The sequence below is a fragment of the Ambystoma mexicanum genome, chromosome 6p, assembly GCF_040938575.1.
Source record: "Ambystoma mexicanum isolate Mex_15411 chromosome 6p, UKY_AmexF1_1, whole genome shotgun sequence".
Classification (NCBI taxonomy): domain Eukaryota; kingdom Metazoa; phylum Chordata; class Amphibia; order Caudata; family Ambystomatidae; genus Ambystoma; species Ambystoma mexicanum.
In genome coordinates this window covers 1499581830-1499609438 of record NC_090935.1, presented here as the reverse complement: position 1 = coordinate 1499609438, position 27609 = coordinate 1499581830, and the positions used below count along the sequence as shown (strand labels likewise).

The following is a 27609-nucleotide window of genomic DNA, read 5'->3' as shown; positions in this document are numbered from 1 at the left end:
TTTTCCACCATTGGAGGGCTCGGATGATTTCATCGTCGTCGACGGTTAGCCTGTCTGACCACCGACCCGTGGACTGCTTCCATCTGTCCGCTAGGAATTCCTGAAGCGGCCTCATGAACAATCGACAGTTGGCTACTAGATGGATGCAGGAAGCCATGGAACCTAGGATCGCCACATACTTTCTCACTGAGAGTGTGCCATGTAGAGGTAGTTGACTCGTCAGCCGATTGATTTTGACATTCTGTCTAGGGAAGGCTTCACTATTCCCGACTGGGTTTCGAATTGAGCTCCCAAGAACTTTAAGTTCTTTGATGGCCTTAGAGAGGACTTTTCGAAGTTCACTGCGAACCCCAGTCGTTGCAGAAGCTGTAAGGTAGCCTGTACGCTGTCGTTGGTCGACGCCGAGGAGGATCCCCTCACAAGCCAGTCGTCGAGGTACGGGTATACATGATGCCCTTTCTTTCTCAGCCAGGCTGCCACGGGCGCCAGACATTTTGTGAACGTTCTTGGGGAGGATTTGAGACCAAACGGGAGCACTACGAATTGGTAGTGTGTCTGACCTACCATGAACCTCAGAAACTTCCTGTGTTTTTGACACATAGGGATGTGGAAGTACGCGTCCTGTAGATCTAGAGATGCCAAAAAATCTCCCACTTGAACAGACCTGATCACTTCCTGCAGCGTGAGCATTTTGAATTTCTGGCTCTGTAAGGTCTCGTTGAGGTCGCGTAGGTCGAGAATGGGACGCCATTTTCCGTTCGGCTTTTTTACCACAAAACACCGCGAGTATACCCCTTGGCCTTTCTGCGATGCAGGGACTAACTCTATGGCACCTTTCTGTAACATAAGTGCTACTTCCTGCAGCAAATTGTCCAGATGTGGTTGGGGTTGGGGTATAGGTGGACACTTTGGAGGTTTGCATTTGAATAGTAGAGAATGTCCGTACCTCACTGTGTCCAACACCCACTGATCTGTTGTGATGTTTTCCCATTCTTTTACGCAGCTTGACACTCTTCCTCCCAGAACGGTGCGCTTTCCGTCATTGCTGGTCTTTCTGTTTGCTCGTCGACGACGAATAGGTCGGTCGACTCTTGGATGACTGGAGGTTTCTGCGCCGGCTTGAGTTTTGAGAGGCGCGTCTATATCCTTGGGAAGGGTACGCCGATCTGCCGAAGGATCTATCCCTGGGTGTAGAAAATCTTGAGTTGCCAGATGCCCCTCTAAAGGGACGAAAGGATCGAAAGTGTTTACCACCCTGAAGAGCACCCAACGACCGTGCCGTATCCGAATCCTCCTTCATGCCCTTCAAGGCCTCGTCCACCTTTTCTCCGAAAAGAAGGTCACCTTCGAAGGGCATGTCCAATACCTTATACTGCACCTCGGGTCTGAAGTTGGTGCACTTAAGCCAAGCCTGGCGTCTTAGAACAACTCCGTTGTTTATCTGCTTAAAACCCGAATCTGCCAGGTCCACCGCTATGTTAATAGCATGATTCGACGCCTCTTCGCCCTCTCGTACCAGAGACATCGCCGTTCTTCTATGTTCCTCCGGAAGGTCGTCCAGTATAGGGGCCAGTCTGTGCCACATCTCCCTGTCGTACCTGGCCACAATAGCCAGAGAGTTGGCTGCTTTCACAGTTGCAGCACCCACGGAAAGAACCTTCTTACCAAACACGTCTTGGCGCCTTACCTCATTATCCAGAGGGGTAGAGCACTTGTGTTGAGCCTTGGCTTTCCTCGTCGCCGCTGCCGACACCACTGAATCAGGTGTAGGTTGGGACGAAAGACACTTCGGGGTAGAGTCTGGCACTTTAAATTTCTTTTCAATGCGGCCTTTGACGGCCGGTTCAGAAAACGGGTGACGCATGGTTTGAACACCCTCTTTCCAGACATGATCTAAAATGGGTATTGAGAATATTGAGCGTCTATTCTTACCCATATGATCGAATAGAAAGCAGTCCTTTTTCTCCTCCTGTTGGGCCAGGCCAAACTCCTTACATGCTTTTTCCATCATTGAATGAAAAGCGCCAATATCGTCTGGTGGCGATGGATGAGTGGGGCTCTTTGGTGTTTCCAGTTCCACATCCGAAACCCAGGATGGATCCCTAGATGGAGACAGGGAGATATCCGATGCTGACCCACGGTCAGATAAAGAGTCCGAAAGCTCACCCTCCTCCTGGACTACTGGAGTCACCGGAACTCCGCTCGTTTTGGTTGGACCGTGTGACGGGCCGGGTTCGTCGACGGGGGGGGGGGTCGACGCCACAGGTGGAAGCCTTTCATCCAACGATTTTAGCAGCGAGTGAAAGGAGGACAGGACCTCCATGGACAGGGCCAATTGAGAGTTTGGAATATTGGTAAACACCTGAGAGCAGGTTGCTCCTGATGGCGACTTGGCTCGTAGCCCAAGGTCTTCCGGGCCCGCAATCCTGAAACCGTCGTCTTCCTTCGAGGAAATCAACACTGCTTGTTCCTGCAGTAACGTGTCCGGCAACCCCATATCAAAAACTTCTGGTCTCCAGGCCAGAACTTCGGTCGACGAGGACATCGTCGCCGTCGTCATCGGGTTGATGAAGGGGGAAACCAACTGCGTCAGAGGCAGTGAGGACACTGACTGGTTCGTCGTCGTCGACGGTGGGCCTGCAGGTGGCTTAGGCGGTCCCGCCTTAACGGTGCTCTCCCTGCGTTTATCCGATTCTCTACTCGTGGCAGATCTATGAGGATCGCCCGAGGAGGATTTTGGCCTTTCCTTTCCTTGTTTTCTCGACGATGATGGTATCTTTTTTGAAGATTCTTTTGAAGACTCCTTGGAAGAGTGGCTTCGTGGAACATCCCTTTCCGCCGGTCGAGTCTTCTTCGCCGGTGGTTCCGACGAGGTTGAACGGCGCGGGGCTCCCGATGTTTTCGTCGAGGCCACGCTGCGCACGGAGCCCACCTCCGACTGAGGGTATGCTCCCGCCCCGTCATTTAACCACGACACCAGCCGCCGATTCCGGTCTTTCAGGGTTTTCTGAGAAAAACCCTTACATATTTCACACTGGTCTGCGGAATGGTGAGGGTGGAGGCAATAAATACAATCTAGATGGCCGTCCCCCTCGTAAACCTTCAATCCGCACGTGGCGCACGGGCGAAACAAAGGTTTGCCCGACATTCTGGTAAGCCCAAAAAAACCTCGAAGGCTCGTTCGGTCAACCCAGCGAGTAATTTCAACGATAGCCTAGAAAGTAGAGACTACGCGAGGAGATCCCACTATCTTTGGAGACGGTTGAAATCTGACGGGACCCGCGGGGGCGGGGCTTTTATACCATTACGTCCTATGGGGCATGCGTGGACGTCCCCGGGGAGGACGTAGATGTGGATAGGACACACAAGTGTCGGAAGTTTTTTCCTATAGGAAACGACTATATATGTGTACCGAGGGTTCCCAGTCTGACGACGGGGAATATTCTAAGCATGTGAATCCATGAAAGATCGAATGCTGGAGAAATAATCTTTTAGAAAGTGCATTAGCCAGATCGATCAACAGTTGAAATTTCAAAGGCAATTTAAAGTATTTAGAAGATTGAGGATAATATATTGAAACACAGATGTATAATATGTAATAATGTAGATAGTGAGATGGAAACACCATTTTAGCTATTGTCCATCAATAGGACACAAGATAAATTAGGCTAAAGTTAGCCGTGGAACTGGTAACATATGCTATGAAATAGGTGATGATGAATGGATGTGCCATCCAATCACCTAATAGATTGAGTTAATGTTCACATAGTCAGAGATTGGATGTTGCTTTGTACAATATTAATATATGGGAGTGCCAGGTAAAGTTCACTAAGCGATAGGTCATCAATAGGAAGTTAATAACAAATACTTTATGAACTTCCTTTCTTTCCTTTCTCTTCTGTGATCCCATATCTGGTTTGTATCATGTATCATATGCATATGCTTTTGGGTGCTATTCTTTTTATATGTAATGATTGCTCATGTGACCAAAACATGTTTATTCTATGGTTAATACCATTCTGTTATTTAACATTGTATTAAATATGGATATTTTTAATGGTATCAAAGCCCTGAAAAAGACCTTTCCAATGAGGTCGAAACACGTGTTGGCTGACCAGTAAAAGCTATTTGTATTGTAAATTTGACCAGTGTTTCTATTTTCAGAATTCATGTATTAGTAGTGGACATTTATTATAAACTAAGAGTGTGGCACAAGTGGTCATTATCTCGTTACCTATATTTATATAACCTGTTCCAAAACTGAACAGGTACAAAGGGCTTGTCAGCTATCTGTGCAAAGATGCCCCATCTAGCTACTGCTTAACTTGAGCAATGGTGATGTACATGCTGGTTACTGTAAATGTTGGGTGGCTTCTTTTTGAAGAAGCCAGTTTTTGAGTACCTGCTACTTATTGACGCAATGATTGCATTTGGTGGGCTAGTATTCATCATTAGGTCGGCTCTGGTCCACTAGCTATTCAATTCAATGTTAAGTGGTGCTTGGATTACTGCCAAAGATACATGAATTTCCTGGAGGCATCTGAAGTGAACAGCTCCTGAAGAACGGGCAGAGAAACCCTGTTATGTAATTGGTCCTTCGTTCAGGGAAACATATGTCACACTGAGGTGCAGAAGTGTATGCAGGAGAAGCATTAATGTCAAACCAAAAACAGGGATCAAGAGAATAATTTTCTCAAGAACAGTAAACCAGTTTTGTACAAAGTAATGGAAAAAGCAAGCGAAATGGAAGATGGGATGGCATTTGGAGGGCTGCTACCAGCATGGGAATCGGCTAAGTGCTGCGGCACTGGGGCCAGAGCAGTCGTACATTACTTGCCAATCAGGTCATCTGAATTTTGAGCCAGGCATTCATTTACCAGAAAAAGGCCCATTTGTAGATGAAGTGCAGTTAGTACAACTATGTGTTAAGCAGCTATTTGTGATCTTTAGGACGGTGGGTGGTGTTTAAATGTTTAAAGATGTATCACTATTTAGGGAAATTGTTGTGCACTTCCAGATTCCCACAACGCTTGCCACGTTAATTTGGTGACTGGGGTGCAAAGAAAGATTCAGGCTTCAAATACAAGAAATGCCCTTTTAATGACCCCTGGCGTAGCATGTTTTATGTAAATGCATGATATATTGCTTTACCTAGTTTTGACAGTTTCCTTCTTAACTTCAGTCTGTCAAGAAGTTAAAGTGGATCAAGTGTAGACTGGATTATTTCCAAACAGAAAGTGTATTCCAATTGTCACAGGGTTAAATCAAAATGTCACTATGGCTATATAAACTTAATCTTAGTCAGTACAACTTTCCTCCGGTGGGCTCACTCTCTTAGCTACCACTCCTGAGTTGTCAAACCTACCTGTGCCTCTCACAGGGAGACCTAAATGCTACAAGGAAAATAAGTCGGAAAGTGTGGCGAGAAGTGTTCTGCGGTGACTGCCACAGTGTGTTCTTAGTGTCTACTGCCAGGAGGCGTGTCTACAAGCCTCGCTACACCTTGCATCACCTTCAAAAGCCTCAGAAGTCCGCGGAGCGGAAAGTGTGGAGAGAAGTGTTCTGCAGTGTTCTCGGGGGCTCGAGAGGGCTCTGGCAACAATAGACAGTCAGTAAACAGACAGTGAAAGGAAAACAGTAAAAAAAAAAAAACTAATGGCATCATGCCAGGGATCCCATATTCCAGTTCAAACGGCAACAGCAGAGGGGAGTAAGGAGAAAAGAACTCTAACAAGCTCTCGGCTGAATCAAAGGCCGGGGGGGCGCCTCCCAAGACCATCTCGGCCCCGGCCCGCACCCTTGACTGCTATCCTCGCTAACCACAGCTTTGGAAATACTGGAGGCACAAACAACGGATGACATTATCCAGCACACGACCACCATGCCATCCGACCTCGGATCCGACCGCGGATTAATTCCCCGTTCATCGCCAGCCGGAGGGCTGTCGAGGACTGGAAATGGCGAGGAGGCGGCGGGGGCTCAAGCGTGCCGAAAGGACGAGGCAACCGCGAGGGCGGAGCTCGAAAAACCCAGGAAGACCCCGCTCACCTTGGATGAGGTAGCTCCGGACCGCTCCCCTCCCAGTGGGAGCGGGGGGGCCTCGTGGCGCCGCACCTGAGGGAGGCGGGTGCACAGGACCAGCAAGGCAGACCCGGGGCGGCAATTCCGCGGACTCCAGCGCCAGACCTAGAGGACACCGTCCGAGCGGGTCAGCACACTATTGCAGCACAGGTTCACGCCGCGCCTGACACGATTGATCTGCGCCCCCTACTGGCAGGAAAGACCCAGGGCGCACAAACAGGAAATGCAAATGAAGTGGATGAAACAACTTCAAAACCCACGGAGGGCCCAGGAATTAGAGGGATCAAATGTCAAACACCCCCAAGGGAGTCCGAGCAAAACAATAAAACGAAAACAAAACTTAAAAGAAAACATATTTTAGGCAACAGACAACAAAAAACAAAGAACAAGGACACAACGCCAACACAAGATCCATGGATCAAAATGGATGATGAGACTATCACTATCTCCCCACCATCAAGAGGCTTGAACGCAAAGGGAGTGCAAAACAAAATACAAACAAAAACAACAAAAAAAAGAACGATAAATAAGGACAACCAACCAAGACCAAATGCAAGAAAGGTGCCTCTGAAAACAGGAAACAAACTCCCTGAAGGACTTCTTCAAAAGCCAGGGTAAACGCAAATACTATATTTTAGAACTGTCGGACGCAGAAATGCTCGACGCAATCCAAGAAGTGTCCCTGCCGCCCAAATCACGCAAAACTCTGGCAAGCCTGGCAACAATAAATGGAAAAACTCCAAGTCCAAAGAGCACAGCTGAGCTGTCTCAACACAGCCACCGGCCATTGCAACTTCAGAAGAGGCTCCAGTGGTCACCAACCAAACACTGGATGAAGCCCTGAAAGCAGTGAATACGGAGGCATCCAAAGCAGGGGCATCAGCGGAGAACCCAATCCCACCGATTGGAAAAACGCCCAGTATGGGTGAAAGTGACAAAGAAACCGAAGCATTAACCATCACAGAAAATCAAGACCAGAGAGGCCTAATCGGCCCACAGTCACCATTGGGGGCCCAGCAGCACATGCCTACACAGCTTGGACCCTTCACACCCAGCCCGGGCAGGTCAGACAACAAAGGCGAAGCCCAGGATTCAAACCACTCAGAAAGGCCAACCACGAAGGCCCCGAAACCACTTACTCCCCCCCCCCGTCCACAGAGAAACCCTCAGGGGGAAAGACCAAACAGAGAGGAAAGCCCACACTACACAGAGGACAACTAACACCCTTTAACGGTAGAATAGGCCAAAGTAGAAACCACAGACTATCCTCATCACCCCTTCATCGAAAGTCCTACGAGCCGTCAGTGGCATCAAGCAGAAACGAAATATCCAATATGACCCAAAAAGAGACGCCAACGAAGAAACCAGACATGCTGACCATGTCGGCGATCACCATCGCCCTGGCTCCATTTTGTAAGCTGTATTAATCACCAATGACTCAATGAAAGATCACACAACAGTTTCAGCAATGACCCTCACAAAATTAATATTCCTGGAGGTCTACGTGATGGCAATGGAAAAACGCACTAAGAAAATAGCAGCAGAAAAGCACAAGACGGCGCAGAAGACCATCCCGGAAGAAGCAACGGGGAAAACCGGGAACCTGACCGAGGGTAAGAATCTCCCACCTCCATCCCTAAATGCGGTGACACACACTCCCATACCACGATGTCACATCAATCTGACCAAACAAGCCAAAAAACGCAGAAACTCAAACCCAAGAGGCCTTCAGCATCTTTAACACCAACACTGGAAATGGCACAATTCCAGCATTACCAAAAAGCAAATCTTTACTCTTTAAACGAAACCTGACAGAAGCGGCTCTTTCCACCACTGAGGTCCCGCAGAAAAAGAAAAATGCATTGCCGGAAAAAAAAGTGGAAGACCCAGCTCCCAACGTCAATGCTCAAAAAAACAAGCAAAAACTCCTTAAACTTCCATAGTCAACAACAAGCACAATGCCTCCTGCAAAAATGCAAGATGCCAGTCGCATCCAGCGAACAAGTGCACATCGAGCACCATCAGAAGAATCAACCACGGGGAAAGGCGCAAAACAACCTGGTCCCACAAACCATCAATTGAACAAACCTCCCAGGTCTCCGACTACAGTCGAAGATTTTCAGTGCGACAAAGCCCTGTCGACATACGAAGATCAAGAGGACGTCTTCGAAAAGAAAACCAGGACAGATGCCCGAACCTCACCAAGGGTGACCGGGAACCAGGCAGGCAACCAGTCTGAACAACAGACTCGTAAAGGCTCCACAAATAACCAGTTGCTAAAAAGCCCAAAAGGCGATCGGGTAAGGTGAGAACGATACCATCACGACTCACGAAAGGCCCCCCGCCACCAAAGATCAGACAAGAGCCACGACAGGCGCACTTACAGCTTCACAGATCGCCCCAAAAAAAAACTACCAACATAACCGCCACCCGACCCAAAACAAAAGCAACTATATAGAAAGTTCCCACCACCTGAAAACGTCTGAATGGCGAAATGGACCAACCAAGAGCGGCGATTATACATAGATAAAGAAGACAGCACTCGACAAAAGGTACCCAAGCATAACTCTGAAACTAGAGCAAATAAGTAACAACAAAAAGGACATAATCCTAAATAGAAGAACGGTTTTGAAAATCTTCAGACAATTAAGGAGCCTACATCACCTATCAACAGAGGACCTAACCTTAGTGGAACCATACCACTCGGGCACCAAAGACAAATGCTACTTACATATAAGGTCGGAGAACTACAGCTTACAACTGAAATTGGCTCAAGACGCACTATTAGAGCGTGGCCTAAGGCTAACGGACATCACGGCCCAGAGGGGCTCAGACGCAGTGAAGAGGTCTCCGCCTCACATCACAGAAAAAACTGCATTACGTCTCGAGAACAGAACAACTCCATAAGGACAATAGGCTAAACCACAACAAAGAGGCATCAGAGAGACTGAAAAACACGCTGAAAGAGAGTCCAAATTCGTCAGAAGAAGTCTCAACCAGAAAAACCAACAAGCCAAGAAGGGCAAGAGACGCACTGGGTCAATTACAAAGTTCACAGATAAACATCTCAAGTCAACAAATGCCTCCAGCAATGCCACCTACTTACAGCACAGACCTAAGCAAAACTAAAGACATAAACACCCCAGCATCAACAATGCCCCCGAAACCACTATGGTCCTGGCTGCCAAAGTCGCTCATCTCAACATTGAAAAAATAGCAACCAACAGCTCTTGAAGATGGGGCACCTGAGACTACATCTCCAACGACTCAACCTTTGAAGAATAAAAACATACAAATCGTCTCATGGAACACCTGTGGGTACAAGCACCTCATGACCAAAGGCGGACCCAACTTGGGCCAGTTTGACATATTAGCATTACAAGAAGTATGGTTAACAGAAAAACCAGCCCTCGAGGTTTTTGAGATAGCATTCGCACCAGCAACAAAGAACAGGCTGGGTCACCCATCATCAGGACTTCTTCTGGCAATAAGCGTGGCCACGGAATCAACATAATAGAGACACTCTCACTCTCAAGCCACTACCTAGCCATCAGAACGTCCTGGACAAAATATGACAAGCACTCAGAAAGAAAACGCAACTACTGAGATTGCAATTATAAACATATATTGGAACCCGCAAGCCATCCCAGACAAAACATGTCTGCAAAGGTAAGAAACAGAAATCGACAACATATGTGCAGAAAAACAGATTTCCCACGTTATCATTTGCGGAGACCTAAATGTGAAGCAGAAAAATCCCACCCAAAGACAGGCCTACAGACCGAAAACTGCAGCAGAAACAAGAGGGGAGCTCTGGAACGACCTGATGTCATCAAGAGGATTCCATAACCTGGACCCGTCTTTCCCACTCCCAGGAAGTGGGGACACTTGGGAGAGAGGCTCCTTAAAAGGTACTATAGAGTACATCTTCGCCTCGGACGCAATGCTAGAGTTAATAACAGAATTTGAAGTCATTCGTACTGAACCCAGCGACCACAATCTCTTAAGAGCATCATGGAGCTCGATGGTAGAAAAAAACCCTAAGATGAACACAGAAATTGAGTCAAAACGTACAGGGCTATCGCTTAAAACTGTCAGCGGCAAGAGCAGAAGAACTGACGAGGAACTACAAAACCAAAATATACGTATCTGAACATGATGCAGCAGTCACGGCCTTTCAACCACTGTTGAGCCCCTACAAAATAACAGGATGCAGTGGGACTGGATCGGGGAAACGGGGCCCTCACCAGTACGACAAGCTACTCGTTGCAAGACACGCAAGCCTCAGACAACTGAAGCGCAAAGCCAAAAATCATGCTCACCCGGCCTATTGGCCCAAGTGGCAGTGGAAACAAAGATATAAGGCCTGGCTGAAACATCATCGTGTAACTCTTTATCAAAAAGGACTCGGAAGAGATACTAAAAAAAAGGAGCAGGCAAAAACACAAGAGAATTCTGGTCGCTCCTGAAATTAAGAACTGAACAGAATACCAACAAACCATCTAATTGTGTCAGCGAAGAAAAATGGAAACTTAACTTCAAAGCCCTTTTTCAGCAGCCAAAGACTCGGGGAGGCCCTGAACAAAGTCAGGGGGATGACCCCTGGGTTGACGTGTCGGACCAAGACGACATCAGTGCAACAATTAGCAAACTTAAAGCTTCGCAAGCTCCTGGCCCTGACGGAGTCACCAACATAGACCTTAAAAACTTTCAAAACTTATGATCCCCTTTCATCAGCCTGGTTTTCAGCAAGTGTGCAGAAACTCGAACTATTCCGAGATCCTGGACAACCTCCAACGTGGTCCCAATTTACAAAAAGGGAGACAAATCCGACCCGGGCAACTATCAACCAATCATCCTCATTGACACAATTGGTAAAATCTTCACTATGCTCCTTCTAAAGAGATTTCAGAACTGGGCATCGGAGGCGCCTTGCAATGACCCTTTTCAAGCAGCTTTCAAAAAGAACTCATCCATCACAATCAACATCATGCTCCTAAACATAGCCAAGAGCAAAACCTCAGAGGCCTCAATTAGTTTGTTTGTGGCCTTTATAGACTTAACTCAAGCCTTTGACTGCATCAACAGGGAACTTGTATGGGCTAAACTGAACCTCTGGCACTGCCCACAAACAATTCTAGCTCCCATTAAGGCACTACATACGGGCACCTCAATGCGAGTGAAACTGAACAGAAAAGGCTCCCTGTCCGGGGAGATTCCGACGCACAGAGGTGTCAAACAAGGTTCCCCTCTGGTCCCTGCACTCTTAGTGGCCTTCATGGGCGATTTCAAAGAGACCTATTCCACAACGAGAGCCTTCCCCCCAAAAATGGGGAACGTCCCAATGCCACGCCTAGCATACGCCAACGACATTGTGCTAAAGGACCAAACGCAGATAGGCCTTCAGAGACAACTAGACAATTTGTCCGAGTATATCAAGCAATCAAACCTGGAAGTAAACGAGAACAAAACGAAAATCCTAATTTTGGGAAAAGCCACAAAAAAATCAAACACCTTCAAATGGGCGATGGAAAAGATCCAGATCGAGTCAGTATTGAAATTCAGATATCTGGGGGTGATTGTGGACAACTCAAAGCAGGAAACTAGTATGCAAATCCATCTATGTGCAAAAGTGAGAGCGTTAGCAACACAAGCTAAAATTTGGGAAAAAAATACGGAAGATTCTCGATGATACCAACGATCAAATTCCAAAAGGCGAAAGTTGTCCCGGCACTCACATTCAGGTCCGAAGCAATGCAGACGATCCCAGACAGCTTTTGGCAAAAGCTAGAGGGCCATTTCTGGAAGACAGTACTAAACCTACCAAAATCCACGGCAATGGCTGCCATAAGGAGAGAACTAGGTTTGGTCTCGCTAAAAGCAACAGTAGAATTCAATAGCATCGCCTTGTACAGAAAAACGATCCTACCTCAACGCCTGCCGCTATACCATCTTATCCAAGCGGAAATTGCAACAGGAAACTGCAAAATGCTTGCAAAATGGGCAGTAAAGAAAAACACAACTTGACCAAATAGCATGCACAGAAGAAGACCTACGGCCTCATTACGACCCAGGCGGTAAGTTACCGCCTGGGCCGTGACTTTACCACCATGGCGTAAACTACGTTTACGCCATGGTGGTAGGAGGACTTACCGCCCCATTCCGAGGTCGGCGGGGCGGTAAGTCCCCAATCCCCATTTACCCTTCCCCATTCCCATTTTTGCCCCATAGGGCATAATCGGAGTGGGGAAGGCGTTAATTACGCCACCGTAAATTACGGTGGCGTAATTAACTCCATGGTCCCTTAGCGCCATGGATTTTAACACCTGCTAAAAGCAGGTGTTAAATCCGCCATGGCGCTAAGGGACCTCGTACTCAGGCGGTAAGGGTCGGCGCTGTTTACGCCGCCATAAAACCCTTACCGCCTGAGTCGTAATGAGGCCCCTAATCTCTAAACCAAACAAAATCAAAAGGAAACTGGCCGACTCAGACTGGATTACAACTCTGGAAAAAGCATCCGAAAACCAATTCCTCGCAGAGCTGCCTCCCTACACATTAAAATGGAATGAAACCACCCAATTTCTCAGAAGATTCCCGAGCAAACCTCTCTGTCAACTTTTTTGAAGAGCGCATTTGAACTTACTACACACCAATGAGATACTTCAAATCAGAGGCCAATCAGAATCTAAAATGTGCAGACTGTGTAAAACTCCAGACCAAACGGAAAACGTGCGACACCTGTTAACCGGCTGCCAGTCAATGGCTAACATACGATCAACGTACCTGCGGCAAGTACTGGCACCTTTTATGGATCCCGAGGAAGAGCAGTGGTGGCTGCGCCTAATTGGCAGAGCCAGAATATCCTGGAACGTTGCTACAGCAAAGATACTGCAAGCTGCTCCGGCTGAATGCAGTAAACAGTCAAGCGAAGGTGGATTGGCCTCTGTAGACTTTCCCTAAACAAAAGCAAGAACCTTGTAAAATCTATTTATCTAGATATACACAAGTAATAATAAATAAATAAGTCCTAGAATTCTCACCTGGTTAGTTGAAAGAAAGAAAAACTGAAATAACTCAACACAAAAATGTCTCTCACAATTCCCTGGTCCAGTCTCGGGGCTAGGGTTGAAGGGGACTTTTGACTTGTCCTTGGTCCTCAACCCGTCACTAAGTTTCTGAGTTAACAATTATTTCTTGACTAGGTTCATTATAGCTTCCGTTTGACGGGGAGACTGCCTTCTGTGGTGTTCGGTCTGGAATGGTAGTTGTCAGTGATGGCAACACTAGGTTTTCAATCCAGACCTTCCTTTCAGCAAAGAACAAGCATATTAAACAAACAGGAGACCATGTTACAGTTTTCTCTGGGTTTCTACAAGGCTCCTTGCCATCTCCCTGCCTCAGGATCCCAGTTTTTCTGTCCAATATCCCACTCGCTACTTCATCCTCAACATCTACTCATTTGTTCCTACCTTTGGGACCTCTTCCTAACCCTTTCCTCTCCTCGGCTCTCCACCTGCACCTCGCCAACACTTCATCAGATACTTATTCATCCACTGTTCCTGGCCCACCATGGTCATGTTCAGGGTTGGCTCTATTCCACACCACCATCCTATTTCTCGCTGGGCAAGATATGCCCCTTCTTCCAGTCACTCCCTCTAGTGGTATTACTCCTCTACTCCATTCCTCCACTTTCTCCCTCCTCCTGCCTTATGCCATTACTCTGGTCCTCTATGCCACTTGCACCCTGCTGTTTTCATTTGGGGTTATGTCTCCTCTACGCTCTTCCCATGTCCTGCCTCCTTCTCTGCTGTTATTCACCCTCTCCTACCCTCTTAGCACCCATCTACTCTGATGTTAGTCCCCTTCTACTCCCACCCTTCTCTCTACTGCTCTTATTCCTGTTCTCCTCTCTTCTAACCCTCAACTTCCTCCTCTCACACTATTAACCTCTGTTCCTGCTTTGGCTGCTCCTTCCTCCAGCCTCCTCTAAAACCTCCCACCCTTCTCCCAGAGTCCCTGCCTTACATGAGGCCCTGAACCCACCTCTCTGACCTCTCCTGGTTTAACAGCTGTAGTTGAGTTTATTTGGGATATTCATATTCTGACTGATTGCATGTTTTCAATATAGGCCCTGCCTCATTTACCCAGGGCTCTACTGTACAAGCCAAAAAGGCTTGATCCACCATCTTGTTTTTGTTTTCCATACATATGCACAGAAAGCATTGCTGCAGAGATAACGTGCTCTATGGACCCACTCAGTTTCCTCTGTTCGTGTTGCATGGGATGGAAAATGTATGCATGTGTGGTGATTTCCTGAACGATCTGTGACAAATGTCCACAATGGTGGTTTCTCACTCCCACTAATTTCCAATACTACATGAGCGTTGCAAAGGAACAGGATTTGTGTTTAAGTTGTGCTGCAAGCTGCATTATCTTTTCAGCCATTCTTCAGTTCCTTAAAGGGAGTGCAATACATGTTGCTTCATATCACAGCACCTGCCCCCTTTGGCCACCCAAAGGATCACCCCCAAGGGACAGGCAGGGGACTTCAACACAGGTTCCGCTTCCAAGCACCCTGTTCCCCCATCCTGTTAAGACATGTTCAAGAAGTCTTGCTATAGATCTTTGAAAGTTTGTTTGCTCTAGTTTGGATATAAATATGAAAATCAGAAGACTTTTCAACCTACCTATACAGGAAGACCTCAAGCTGTATAATTCAGTTGGCCTCTTCACTGCACATAAGCGCATTGCTCAAGCGGGGATGCTCTCCCAACAGTGAAGCTAAACAACGCTCGGTAGCCTGTGCAGTGGCTGTAAGGACATGGCAGATGTGCTGCGCCCTGGGTCGTTGTGGGGTCACAGGATAATGAGCTGTACAGTGAGCGGGGAGGATCATTTGTTAGGAGGTAAACAGTAAAGCTGCAGATTAGGCAGGAGACCTGTTCAGCGATTGCATACCGGTATAAGGTTCTGTGGGGAAACTCGAGTGTTTTGAAAGCAGCTTTTTCGAGGGACTGTCTGGAAACAAACTAGTTAAGTGTACATGGCTACCACTCAGACAAGAATAGATGCATGTTTTTTCGAGCACTGGTGTAGAGTCATAGATTGACAACTGTGAGAAACCGGAGGGTATTCTCCCAAGTAGAAGGAGAGGTAAACAAAGACTCTGAGGTCTTTTTGGGGTTTTCTACATTCACCTCCCTTCCACCCAAAGGATCTCCTTTACCTGTGCCCAAGGACCCTTCCCCATCTGAGACATCTCGCAGAAGTCCAAACTCTGTTTGCATTTGCAGACCACATCTCCCAGAATCCCTATTTTCCTGTTTTCTACCTACACATTCCCAGACATTGCTCTCCACGTCTCCCTGTGTATTATTTTCCGAACTCCCAGTCTGCCGCGACAGAACACTACCATTCCCTCAGCCAGGGATGCCAAAGGGAGAGTTACTGAGAGTGAATCCTGCATTAAGATAAAGTAGGGTGAATTATATATATGTCAAAAGTGAACTTGACTGAGGGATACCTACGAGTTGGGGTGAAAAGTAATACACCCGGGAACAGTGTGTCGACGAGAGTCAACCCGGTTGAGGGTTGTCCATAGTGTTGTTTGTTTAAAAATACATTTTATTTTTAAAAATATATTTTAAATATTTTAAATATTTGAAAGGCTGTAGTGAACCAGAAAGAGGGAAGCCGACTGAGGAAAGAGGATCCAAGCCCGGCAGAGGGAGGTCCTAGGGGCGAAGAGCAATCGCCCAAAGGTGCAGGATCACCTTGTTTTGATCCAGCTGGCCTTCTAAGGCAAGTGAATTTGAGGAAAGAGACTTAACCCTTGATGGTTCTGGTATTGTGAAATAGACTTGTGAACTTCGTATTGGAAAGGCCCAGGAGTGTGCTGTGCTCAGGAGTCCCGCCTTGTCCCGTGCTAAAAACGTGGGGAAGGGAGACCCCGCCATACCATTCTGACTTATCCTTTTGTGAACACTTCTTTCTTTTCTGGTGAACATTATCCCACACGCTTTTTGTAACTTAGTGGTAAGGATTGGCAATCGTTTTTTTTTTAGTATATGCCCTTTTTATTTCATATGACGCTACTAGGACTGCCTTTATTATTTGATGGTTGTAGCTTGCTCCCATCTTAGCTTTAGGTTATGTATAGGAGTTTTTCTCACCCCTGCATACATTTTAATAAATACCCTTGAACTGTGATCACTTGTGTCCGTCTTTACTGTTGCCACCATGAGTTCCTTACACCACACAAGGCCAATTTACTTGGTTTCCTTGGGCTAACTCACTTTACTTTTTACTTTAAGAAACCTCAGTGAGAGAATAACACTAGATGTCCTCTTATGCCACCAAGAACCACCTCATGGTTAATGTGGCAAAAATGAAAATGCTGGTTGTTGGTGGCAAAATCGAAAGAGAACAAGTATCATTGCCAGTTAAATGGAGCCTTTTTGGAAAGAGTGGATTGATATATATATATATCTAGGCAACCCAATTGGTGCATACCCGCTCATCGATTTTTATGGTGATTTTATTCGGCCAAAAAGTCTAAAGAAATGGCTGTACCTCAAAGAATTCATCAATAAAAAAGGGGGCTCTAACGTCGAGGACTTGACCCCGAATCTTCAAAGCAGCATATTACCGGGGATTCTTTACGGTCTTGAAGTACTACCAGAATCCAAATTGGTCTGAGTGGGAAAATTTGAAGGCAAGCTTTTGTGCTCGACACTGTGCGTTCCTGCCTCTGTGCAGTTGAGGCCCTTTGGAGTGCATTGGGGGTCCCTTCTGGCCGTTCACTATGGCTTCATCAATGCTGCAGCCTTTTTCACAATATTATCACTACCACCCTGGGATCTGATATATTAATAGGCCTTCTGGCAACCCACTATTCGCAGGAGTGCTCTAATACTTTTGCGTGTGACTTACGCTCCACGGCAGTCAGCCATTTTAGCAATAATGAAATTGTATTTGACAAAATGATACAACTCCCCAATTTTTAAAAAATCTTACAGAATGAAACCAGAGTTTTTGACATGATATTAAACCTTGACCTTTTAGAGAAAAAGAAACTATATGTGGCATATAGCACACAGCGCTTCAAACAAAACTCTCCTGGATCATACTTGACCAAACTATGCTCCCCACAAGTTTGCCAATTTCTTACATATTTAGGTTTCAATATACTACCGTCCAGAGAGCATGCAGGCAGATGGTGCAATCTACCTCGTGAGAAGCGGACTTGCCCTCTTTGTAACTCGACCGCTGAAACAGCGATGTTCCAAACTAATGCCATATTACTTGAAGAGCTACTCCAATCATGTAGTGAACATTCATTTTATTGAAACCGAGCAGTTCCGGAGCAGCATCTTCGGGGCGGAATCAATTGTAATATCAGCTGCTGCTTATCATGTCTGGAGAATTGCTTTTAACTTGACCGTTTTACTCTGATTGATTAACCTGATGAGAGTTTTAATCAAGGGCATACGCACTCTATTTGTATTGATTTTAATTCGTATCGTATGATCTTAACATCGCAATTCATACTAGTGCTAATTTGCCATTAATTGAATCATTGTTATTTAGGTCAGGTCGAAATCTACATGGTACTTGGTTTTTATCTATACTTTTTGGCTCTCTTTTAATATGTTTCTTTTTGTAATTGCTAATGGTTTGTATAAGTATAACCAATGCACAACAATTACAAAAATAATACAGTACAACAGAACAGTTATACCTGCCGCTGCACAAAGCGGCACAAGAAAGCATTTCTGATATAGCCTTTGCAGCAGCAACCAACATTAACTGCATTTTAAAAAGACACGAGTTGTTCTGAAGTCCCTTCTGCAGACCCCTTACATAGATGTGTGTTCGGAACGGTCCAAACACTGCACACAAACACAACAGTACCTTCTGAAAGTCGCACTGGGGGTCTTCACAATCGGTGGCCTCGCACACAACAATGTCGCTGTGGCAGCTGCACTGCCGGCACGAGTCCGGCTTCCAGACAGTGTTATTCTGCAAAAGAGAAGACGGGAGAGAAATGATGGATTTTACAGAGGACAAGGAAAGAAAGAGTGCACAGAATACATGAAATGCCCGGATAATAAAAACTGCCCGTGTGCAGCTGTACACACGTCTCTGTTCGGATGGCGTAGGCAATGTAATAGGCATCAGCAGATGACCTGGACGATTAAACATTAGCCTTGCGGGAGAGGCTCCAACGCATGAAATGGAAACCGATCCACTCACTGGTGATTTATTACAAGGCCCACTCGCCTTTGGTCGCTTCAAAACGCAGCCTTCGAAAACATGACTCCACTATGATACGAGTGCTACCAAATATTCATACAGTAGTTTTGGCAATTATAAACTACTACACAACTCTAAAACGAGGTTGTGTGTTGTGGATTCAAGGTTTTTGATGAATACCTACTCTGACGAACCTGTCGATCACATATCTAAGAGTTCATCAATGCAATATTTTATTCAGTGCTCTCAAACAGAATCCTGAAATAAACACATTGTACACGTGATCCACGATTCAGTTGTCCCATAAACGTTGATATTCTCCAACAAACAAAACCAATAACATTTTTTTAAAAAACAGCCTAATTTTCATAGCCTAGAAAGTACTTAATTGTCTTAATAACCCTTACTCTGAGGAACAGCCTTCAACCAGTGAGCGCTGTCAGAGCTTTGGTCCTGGCATTGAGGACTTCACTGGCCATTTATAAGATCAAGAGCAGTGAGCTTGGACTGGAGTTGAATGTTAACAAAACTAAAGTTATGGCTTTTAAACCATCCTTCGTGAAGACTAGCCCCCTGAGAATAGTAGTAGACGATACAAAGCTGGAACAAGTCAAATATTTTGACTACTTGGGGACCAGGTTTCACAAATCAGGGGGATGCTCTGAAACTTGTTATGGCTGAGATTAGCCTGGGAAATATAGTGGGGGAATGTACTCTTCTCCTGTGACAATTTCTCCGGCTATGGATTTAGACGATTTGTATGAAAAACAAGCCTCGCCAGCAGCCCTTTACTGGTGGGAGCCTTGGGGCTATGTTAATACAGCATCATTATCTTCTATTGAGAACAAGTTAATGAAAACATTACTTTTGCTGCCTAAAAGTGCCCCAACTTTGCTGGTTTTAATGGACCTTAGTGTATTTCCCATAGTCGACCAGATTGCACTTAAACCTGTGCTATATGGTTCTATGTGATTTTAATGAATGAAATCAGAGAATGAAACTAACAATGAAAAAATATCGCATTTTGTATTTCTTTTTTATTTGGGGCTACCCCCTTCCCATGCTTTTAAACCCACCCCAACCTCCTCCCCTCCCGATTTAACCCCTTACCCACATATATCTTTTAAACAAAATCGATATATTTTCACTGTAAATTCATTCTCAGTTTTATATTCGTTATAGTTACTGGATACCTTCTATGCTGGGTTAGACTCTGAACCTACCCAGGGTTGCCACTACATCGAGATCGTTTGAGAAATGTTTTACTTCTGGAGGGGGCCAAACGTTGTGGTTGGCTGGCCCATGTAAAGCATTTGTTATACATGCTGAATGCTGGATCCCTCTGGGATAATTCTTCGGATTGTAAGAAGACCTCAAAAGCAGATCTTACAGTTAACGCCAAGAGAAAATCCATGGAAAAGTTGGAAACTAAAAGGGCCTTACTTAGGAATGGCCCAGAATTCTTGTCTAGCACTATAATGGGAAATTCAAAGGGCCTGTTGGATGAAATTCATCCATGTCCGACTGAGGTTAGGGATACTATATAATGCATGGTATATTGGTTCCTGGTCATCCTCGAGGTCTGGTCTATATCCATTGTGTGGGTCTGCTAATGAAACATTTACTAATTATATGTTAATCTGCACTACTACTTTGGAAGTAAGGCGTATGTATCCGAAACCGCTATTGGACGACCACATGGTACAAATTGCTCATGAAGCTGTGCAGTTTCTGATATGTTCACTTGACCGAAAAGTTGTTTTTGCATCTGCAAGGAATGTGCATTGTACCTGCTTATTAAGGCAGATGTTTATGGGAAACAACTTACTCCTGTAATTATTAATGTATACGTAAAGAGGCTGCAAGGGTGCTCTGCTCAGAAGGTGTGATAGTAGATAGTAATGATATAATCTGTATATAGCTGTATTTTTTATGTTATGATTTTGTCTTTTATCAGAATGAATGTATTTGTTTTTAGTGTATAAACTCAATTTTATCTGTTCTTTTTATTGAGACTGTTATAATGAATTTGAGCCAAAGGTTTTAAACCGAATAACGCTTTGAAAAATTAAATGAAATCCAGGATTTGCTCACCAATTCTGCTCCGGTAATTCACGGATTGCAGGCCAAATAATCAACCAGGCCAAAATCATCACACCACTGGAATAGACAGGCGTAAAGTATAGCTTCAAACATTATGTTCTGCAAGCTGTTTGGTTATGCCATACAACACTGTGTGATTTTTGTTATGGTGTGAATTTTGTTTGATGGCACCCCTCTTTACATCAGCCACATTTCTGGACTATACACTTAGTTCTGCTATACATCACACCACATATTCCACTTGCTCCTTTTCATCTAGGAATGTCACAACATAACCAGCATGCCAAGAGGAGCCATGCATATGGAAATGTGTCACTGCAAATTCATGCTTATGTAATGCCTAGAGTGGGTTTGCTCCTCAGAGGAAACTTGCACAGCCACGGCTTCTGCTTGCTGGCCACTTTGCAGTTTGTCTTAATTGTGTCTTTGCATTGGCTCTATGAAGAAAGAAATCCATGTATGTAGAAGAAAAACTCATAACCCATCTCTAAATGTATCAGGATGTCCAATTTTCAGAAAGGTTTGCACTGCTGGTCCTCGCATGCCCCAGAGACTGGAAGGATGGTACTGAGTGTGGCAAGTGCCCCGCCAGCACGCTTTTCTGCTCTTTCGGGACTACTGACGCTGGGCACGGTAGGGGGGCGACGCTCCCTCCTGCCATTATATTTACCAGAGGAGTCCATGGAAATGGCTAGTGAGAGGCCCCTTGTCTGACAGCTGCTTTGCAGCAAATTGTTTTTCCAGACAAAAGTGCTCTAACAATAACGCACATGCAATAATACAGTAATAATATGTCAGGACCAGTGGAAAGAAAACTCGTCCTGGATTCCCCAAGAAATCTAACTGGGATTATTTGAGAATTACAATACCCACTCCTCTCACAAATAAGCGGATATTGAACGGGACCGAGAAAGACCAGCAGGGCCTGTTTTATGTTGAACCAACAGCACTACTGGGAATAAAAGGTAAAACTGAAAAGAAGGTGCCATCTGTGAGATTAAGCATCAGCATTGAAATGAGGAGACTGAAACAATCTCACATTTATTTGTTGCCTTCAAGTTTCTAAGTGGTTTATGAATGAAGTAAGAAACGATTCCAAATTCTACTGTTCCCCAGCGTTGTTAACACTCGGCAATCGAAGACCAGATGCATGAGGAAAGTAGCAGCTGGGGGGACAGGGTCTCGCGAGATACCGTCTCGCCGTATTCTCGCAAGATTTCACACTGAGCTCGGCCGCGAGACAGCGCCAAGTCAGTGAACGTGCAGGCGGTGCAGCAAGCGACAGCACAGTGGTGCTCCTCCTGGCGGTGTTGGCCAAACAGGACACTAACACCAGAATTGCTTCTGCTGACTAAGAGAGACAATAATGAACAGTTGGGCAGTGAAGAAACTGTCCTATGGAAATAGGTTGCAGCAGTTGAAGGTGAATAAACCAATTACTTCCATGGAAGTGTCCGCAGGTGTCAGCAGGAGAAGCCAAGGAAGCCAGCAACCAACAGACACCAACAAAAACCGTGAGTGTGGCATGGGTGGGGAATAGAGCAATCACTCTACTCCAGAAAACCCCTGCCACTCTATCTTACCTATCAATAACATAAAGTGCAATAATACTTGCATGTCCACTCTTTTAGAACTGTGAATGTTAGCATGTCCACTCTTAGATAGAAGCGCCAAATCTAGACAGAAATGTGATTGTTAGCATGTGCCACACTTGCATGGAATTCTCAAGCTTAGCCCGCGTCGCATCTAGATGGAAATATTACGGTTTGCATGTGCCACACCTAAATGAAATTTCTCAAGTTTAGTCTGCGCCAAATCTAGACAGAAATATGACTGTTAGCATGTGCCACGCTTAGATGGAATTGCAGAAATGTGACTGCTAGTATATACCACACTTAGAGGTAACTACAGAAACGTGATTGTTAGCATGTGCCACACTTAATGGAATTTCTCAAGTTTAGTCTGCGCCTAATCTAGACAGAAATATGACTGTTAGCATGTGCCACGCTTAGATGGAATTGCAGAAATGTGACTGCTAGCATATACCACACTTAGAGGTAACTACAGAAACGTGATTGTTAGCATGTGCCACACTTAATGGAATTTCTCAAGTTTAGTCTGCGCCAAATCTAGACAGAAATATGACTGTTAGCATGTGCCACGCTTAGATGGAATTGCAGAAATGTGACTGCTAGCATATACCACACTTAGAGGTAACTACAGAAACGTGATTGTTAGCATGTGCCACACTTAATGGAATTTCTCAAGTTTAGTCTGCGCCAAATCTAGACAGAAATATGACTGTTAGCATGTGCCACGCTTAGATGGAATTGCAGAAATGTGACTGCTAGCATATACCACACTTAGAGGTAACTACAGAAACGTGATTGTTAGCATGTGCCACACTTAATGGAATTTCTCAAGTTTAGTCTGCGCCAAATCTAGACAGAAATATGACTGTTAGCATGTGCCACGCTTAGATGGAATTGCAGAAATGTGACTGCTAGCATATACCACACTTAGAGGTAACTACAGAAACGTGATTGTTAGCATGTGCCACACTTAATGGAATTTCTCAAGTTTAGTCTGCGCCAAATCTAGACAGAAATATGAATGTTAGCAGATATCACACTTAGATGGAATTTCAGAAATATGATGGTCAGCATGTGCCACACTCAGATGGAATTCCCAAGCTTAGTCCGCGTCGCATCCAGATAGAAATATGATGGTCAGCATGTGCCACACTCAGATGGAATTCCCAAGCTTAGTCCGCGTCGCATCCAGATAGAAATATGATGGTCAGCATGTGCCACACTCAGATGGAATTCCCAAGCTTAGTCCGCGTCGCATCTAGATAGAAATATGATGGTTAACATATGCCACACTCAGATGGAATTCCTAAGCTTAGCCCGCGTCGCATCTAGATAGAAATATGATGGTTAGCATATGCCACACTCGGATGGAATTTCAGGAATGGGACCATTAGCATATGTGACTCTTAGCATGCACCACACTTAGAATTATGAACCCTAGCTTGCGTCGCATCTAGATAGAAATGTGACTGTTAGCATGTACCGGACCTAGATGGAATCCCACAATTGCAAGGACAGCAATGCCAACTAACCAACCAACTAACAACTCCATCCCTCTGCAGACACCTCTCAAACTATAACCAAACACAACCACAAGCCTTAAACGCAGCAATCCGCACAAACTTCACAACAATGCAACAACAAAACAAACCACACATAGCCTTGCACAACAGCACAGGACGACTACAGACCATAAAACACCCCAAGCCCGGCCGACGGAACCACCGGGCTGAGGCTGCCAACAGCACATCACTGCTCTCTTGCACTTTTCCAGCTTATTCCTACTAACCCACCCCCTCTCCTCCCCTTTTCAGAGCCGCCAGAGCGCCAGGGGACCACTTCGGTGGGGATAGTGCGCGGTACAAATGACCTTTAACATTAACATTAACATTAACTTCCACTCATGCGTAGAGTAATGTGTACTATCACAACAGCAGCCAGTAAGAAACGTTAACACTGAAACAAGAATTATGCCTCATCCAGATAAGCGGGGAAAGATAAAAAGCACTGACGAAGTGTAGACTCTGCCTAAAGACAGATGAGACACCTATATGCTGAGTGGTAAAGCAACCCTCTTTCCAATGGATAAACATTGTGAGGGTACAGAGTTTTAGGCAAATCAATCTTATGGAATCTACAAAACAGACAACGATCTACTTATATGTTATGCTGAAGTTCGAGCATGTAAAGAAACAGCTTAATTAGGTCATTACACAATCAAATTGATATGTATGTAACTTTCCCAAATAAAACACTGTGAAAGATGAAAAGGAAGGGAAAAAAACAAATGTGACAGTTGATGTGTGTGGGTATAGAGCAGGTCAACTGGGCCGCAATATAGAAAGGGTAGACACGTGTCTGTACATTTATAGAGGCCATTTTGTGCGGGGTGTTTGGCCAAGATTGAATTTTTTTATGCTAGTGCACTCTCTGTTGCAAAGGGCAGCCATACTTGAGGACAACACTCTTAGCTGGAACTGTGAGTGCTGACATCCAATGCATGGGCCCAGTTCTAGAACAGTACCAAGAGCAAAGCAACACCATACTCTAGCCACACACACTGACAGCTTTGCTGTTGTTCAGCACCTTCGCCAGAGGGCCTTCTGTCATAACGCTTGCTGTAGAACAACACTGTCGCCACCGGAACCATTGTGGAGGAACCAGATTTCACTAATGCCTTTGATGAACCCTGAATTTTCAATTTCACACATTTTGGCAACTAGAATTGACCTATCGTGCATAATGTCCTATATGACTGAGCCCAACCTCTTGCATTGGGCCTTTGTTTAAAATGGCATCCAGTCAGTGAACCATGTAACCATGTATCAGGTTAGTAACAATACGTGCACTGCAGAGATCATCAACCCTTACAGCAATGACTAAGCTCGGGTCAGGTCAAGATGACACTATTGCTCGTCTCCCTACCCATGAGGGCCTGCCCTAAACACAACTGTATCAGACCCTACAGCTTGAATGTCTGTCCAGCATGACTGCCAAGCAAGAGAGGGGACTTGGGGTCCACTCTGTCACATGCACACCCCACTTGTATGCGGCACCGTTTCTTGATGTATAATGTCACCTCATTAATGTAAAGCAGTGCTTTCAATTATGACCCCGACTTCACCCATCATATTAATATATTATAGACATACTGCATGAAGTGTAATCTTCTAATCGGAGGGCCCACAAATGCAGTCTGCTACTTTAGGATAGTTGTCTCAACCTTTAGTTCAGACAGTTATAATACTAGCCATCTCCCCAAAAGCAATTGTCATTTTCCTGCAATATAATGTAATTTTGCTGGGAATTGGAAAGCCCATATCAATTCACTATGCTTGCTCTACCTTTAAGTGCAAAGTCCACATAATAACATTCAGTATCCCACAATCCAAATTCGGTTCTTATACCAGCAATCATTAGTGTACTGATATAGTGAAACACACAATACACACCCAATTCATAACTGTTAAAGATAATGTTATAGTGCTAGTCCTCTCAGACAAAGCAATTGTGATTTTACCCACTAGTGCCATTCTTTCTGACTGTTCCTGCAATGTAATGTACGGTTTAGCATGCTATTTATCTGCAATAATGTATAGTTGATCATGTAACTGCTCAGCACACAACTGCTATCAGTTGCTTCGGCATAGGACTCCTTGTCTCAACTTTTACCGCAGATAGTTATCATACTACCCATCTCTGACAAAACTATTGTTTTCCTGCAATGTGATGTGCAGTTTATTATGCCATTAGTCTGCAGAGTAATGTACAGTTTATCATGCAATGTTCAAACTGGGGCCCGATTAATTCTCAGCCACCCTAGGGCTGTTCAAGGTCATCACAATGGTAGTTATATACGTGGCATATAAGACGAGGTAACTGCAGCCCAAGGTGAGAAGAAAAGACAAGGCCCGATTATGTAAATTAACTCCCTGACAGGCCCAGCTTCAGACCAAGAGGAATCAAACCTCCCCAACCCCATTGCCATCCACATAACGCTCCTAGCAGAACTGCTCGACAGTCCAGTTCAGGACTTGCGCCCAGTGGAGCCACAGAGAAAAGGCCACCCTTATTTAAGAATGCCCCTAATTCCTCCCAGCTTTCCTGTCTATGGAACCAGGCCGTTCAGACCCTAAGGGGTAAGTGGACGAGTGTGTGCTCTCCTGCTCCATTTGGGCATCACTTGAATACAGGTAGGAAGTGTTGGAAAACCCCAAAGCCTCCGCTTAAGGTGCCAGACAGTCTCTGCCCATGGGCCTTTAGAATGGACGTTTACATGTCTAGTGTGTTGTCCTTAATTTGAATGTCTCCTTTGACTTGGCTAACCTCCTGTGCATCATTTTATAACTGTACCTCAAATGTAATCCTCTTATACTGCATTCCAGTGGCTTATGGTGTGTGCAGTATAAACGACAACTAGCATAACATCTACTCATAATGTTTTATACAGTACAATACATTTCCACAAATAAGAGGTGGAGCACACAAAATTCATTCTGCACACATTTGCTTTCATGAAGAAAGCTGAAAGGAAACTTCACCTTTCAGACAAATTATATGTGCGTTTAAAGACAACACACAAGATACACCTACACTTATCCTATCACTACCATCCAATTCTCCTGCTCCGGCTCTCCTCTGCCCCACTCCAGTCTGAAAAGACCAGGCATGAGCCGCACTGAGTACATATTTGGTCAAGCCGCCAAGATAGAAGCCCACAACTGTGGTGCGTGTGCCAAAGTCTATAGCTAAACATTATTATTATAGACAAGCATACATTTGGTAATGTTAGGAGGAAATTCAATAGAAATATCAGTTACTCCATACAATAAGTAAACAAAGTGCAGTGCATGGACATAGCAGCAACTCTTGGCAAAAAGAAAGTGCAGATACATCACACATTTTAAAATACGTTATGACAGTAAAATAGCAACATTTTAGAATGTGATAAAGTTAGAGAACACTATAAAAGCATCATACATGGTTGCAAAGCGACCTCATTCAACTTTGAGCTTAATCCAGTTTAACATAGGTTACTAATTTAAATAGGTCACAGAGGTCCATCAAAGTCACAGGATACAGAAAAGCTAATCTGTAATTCAAACCACTTCCACCTAAAAGGGCACCAACCAGCTCTCTCTCAGAATTAGGTACATGGGACTGAGCAGTAAAACAATCTCAAGAACTTTCTGGCAACCCCAGACCACAGAAATACAATGTACAGTTCAAACTCTCCCGTCTCCCTCACGTACAGATCCCGCGTAGATTTAATTGCTCAAGTCTCATTCAGCAGATTCACCTCCTATGCAAATAAAATGGAAATAGGCCTAAATAAACCAATGGCTCGCCTAGAACAATGCACTCAAAATAAGCAATCACTATGGGCTTAGATCTGGCAACTCCCCATCTTGCTTCTTCTCTAACAGGCAACATAAGGGATTTAAGTAACTGTTCGGTCGGTGAAGGAATTGAGCTGGAGTCTCTAACCCGATCTCCCTTCGCAACATGGTGCAGGATAGGCCTTATATTTAAAATCCATTTGATGTCATACAGCTCCCATTAACAATATATTTATGCA

At 45.0% G+C, this 27609-nt stretch overlaps 1 protein-coding gene across 1 annotated transcript in view; it reads right to left on the bottom strand.

The window, feature by feature from the left end:
* Window positions 1-27609, bottom strand: part of FRAS1 (Fraser extracellular matrix complex subunit 1) — a 1618415-nt gene that overhangs the window by 1357538 nt on the left and 233268 nt on the right. Inside the window, exon 3 of the mRNA XM_069626341.1 lies at window positions 17995-18102. Coding sequence (XP_069482442.1) covers window positions 17995-18102 — 108 coding nt within the window. The remainder of the gene's footprint in view (window positions 1-17994; window positions 18103-27609) is intronic.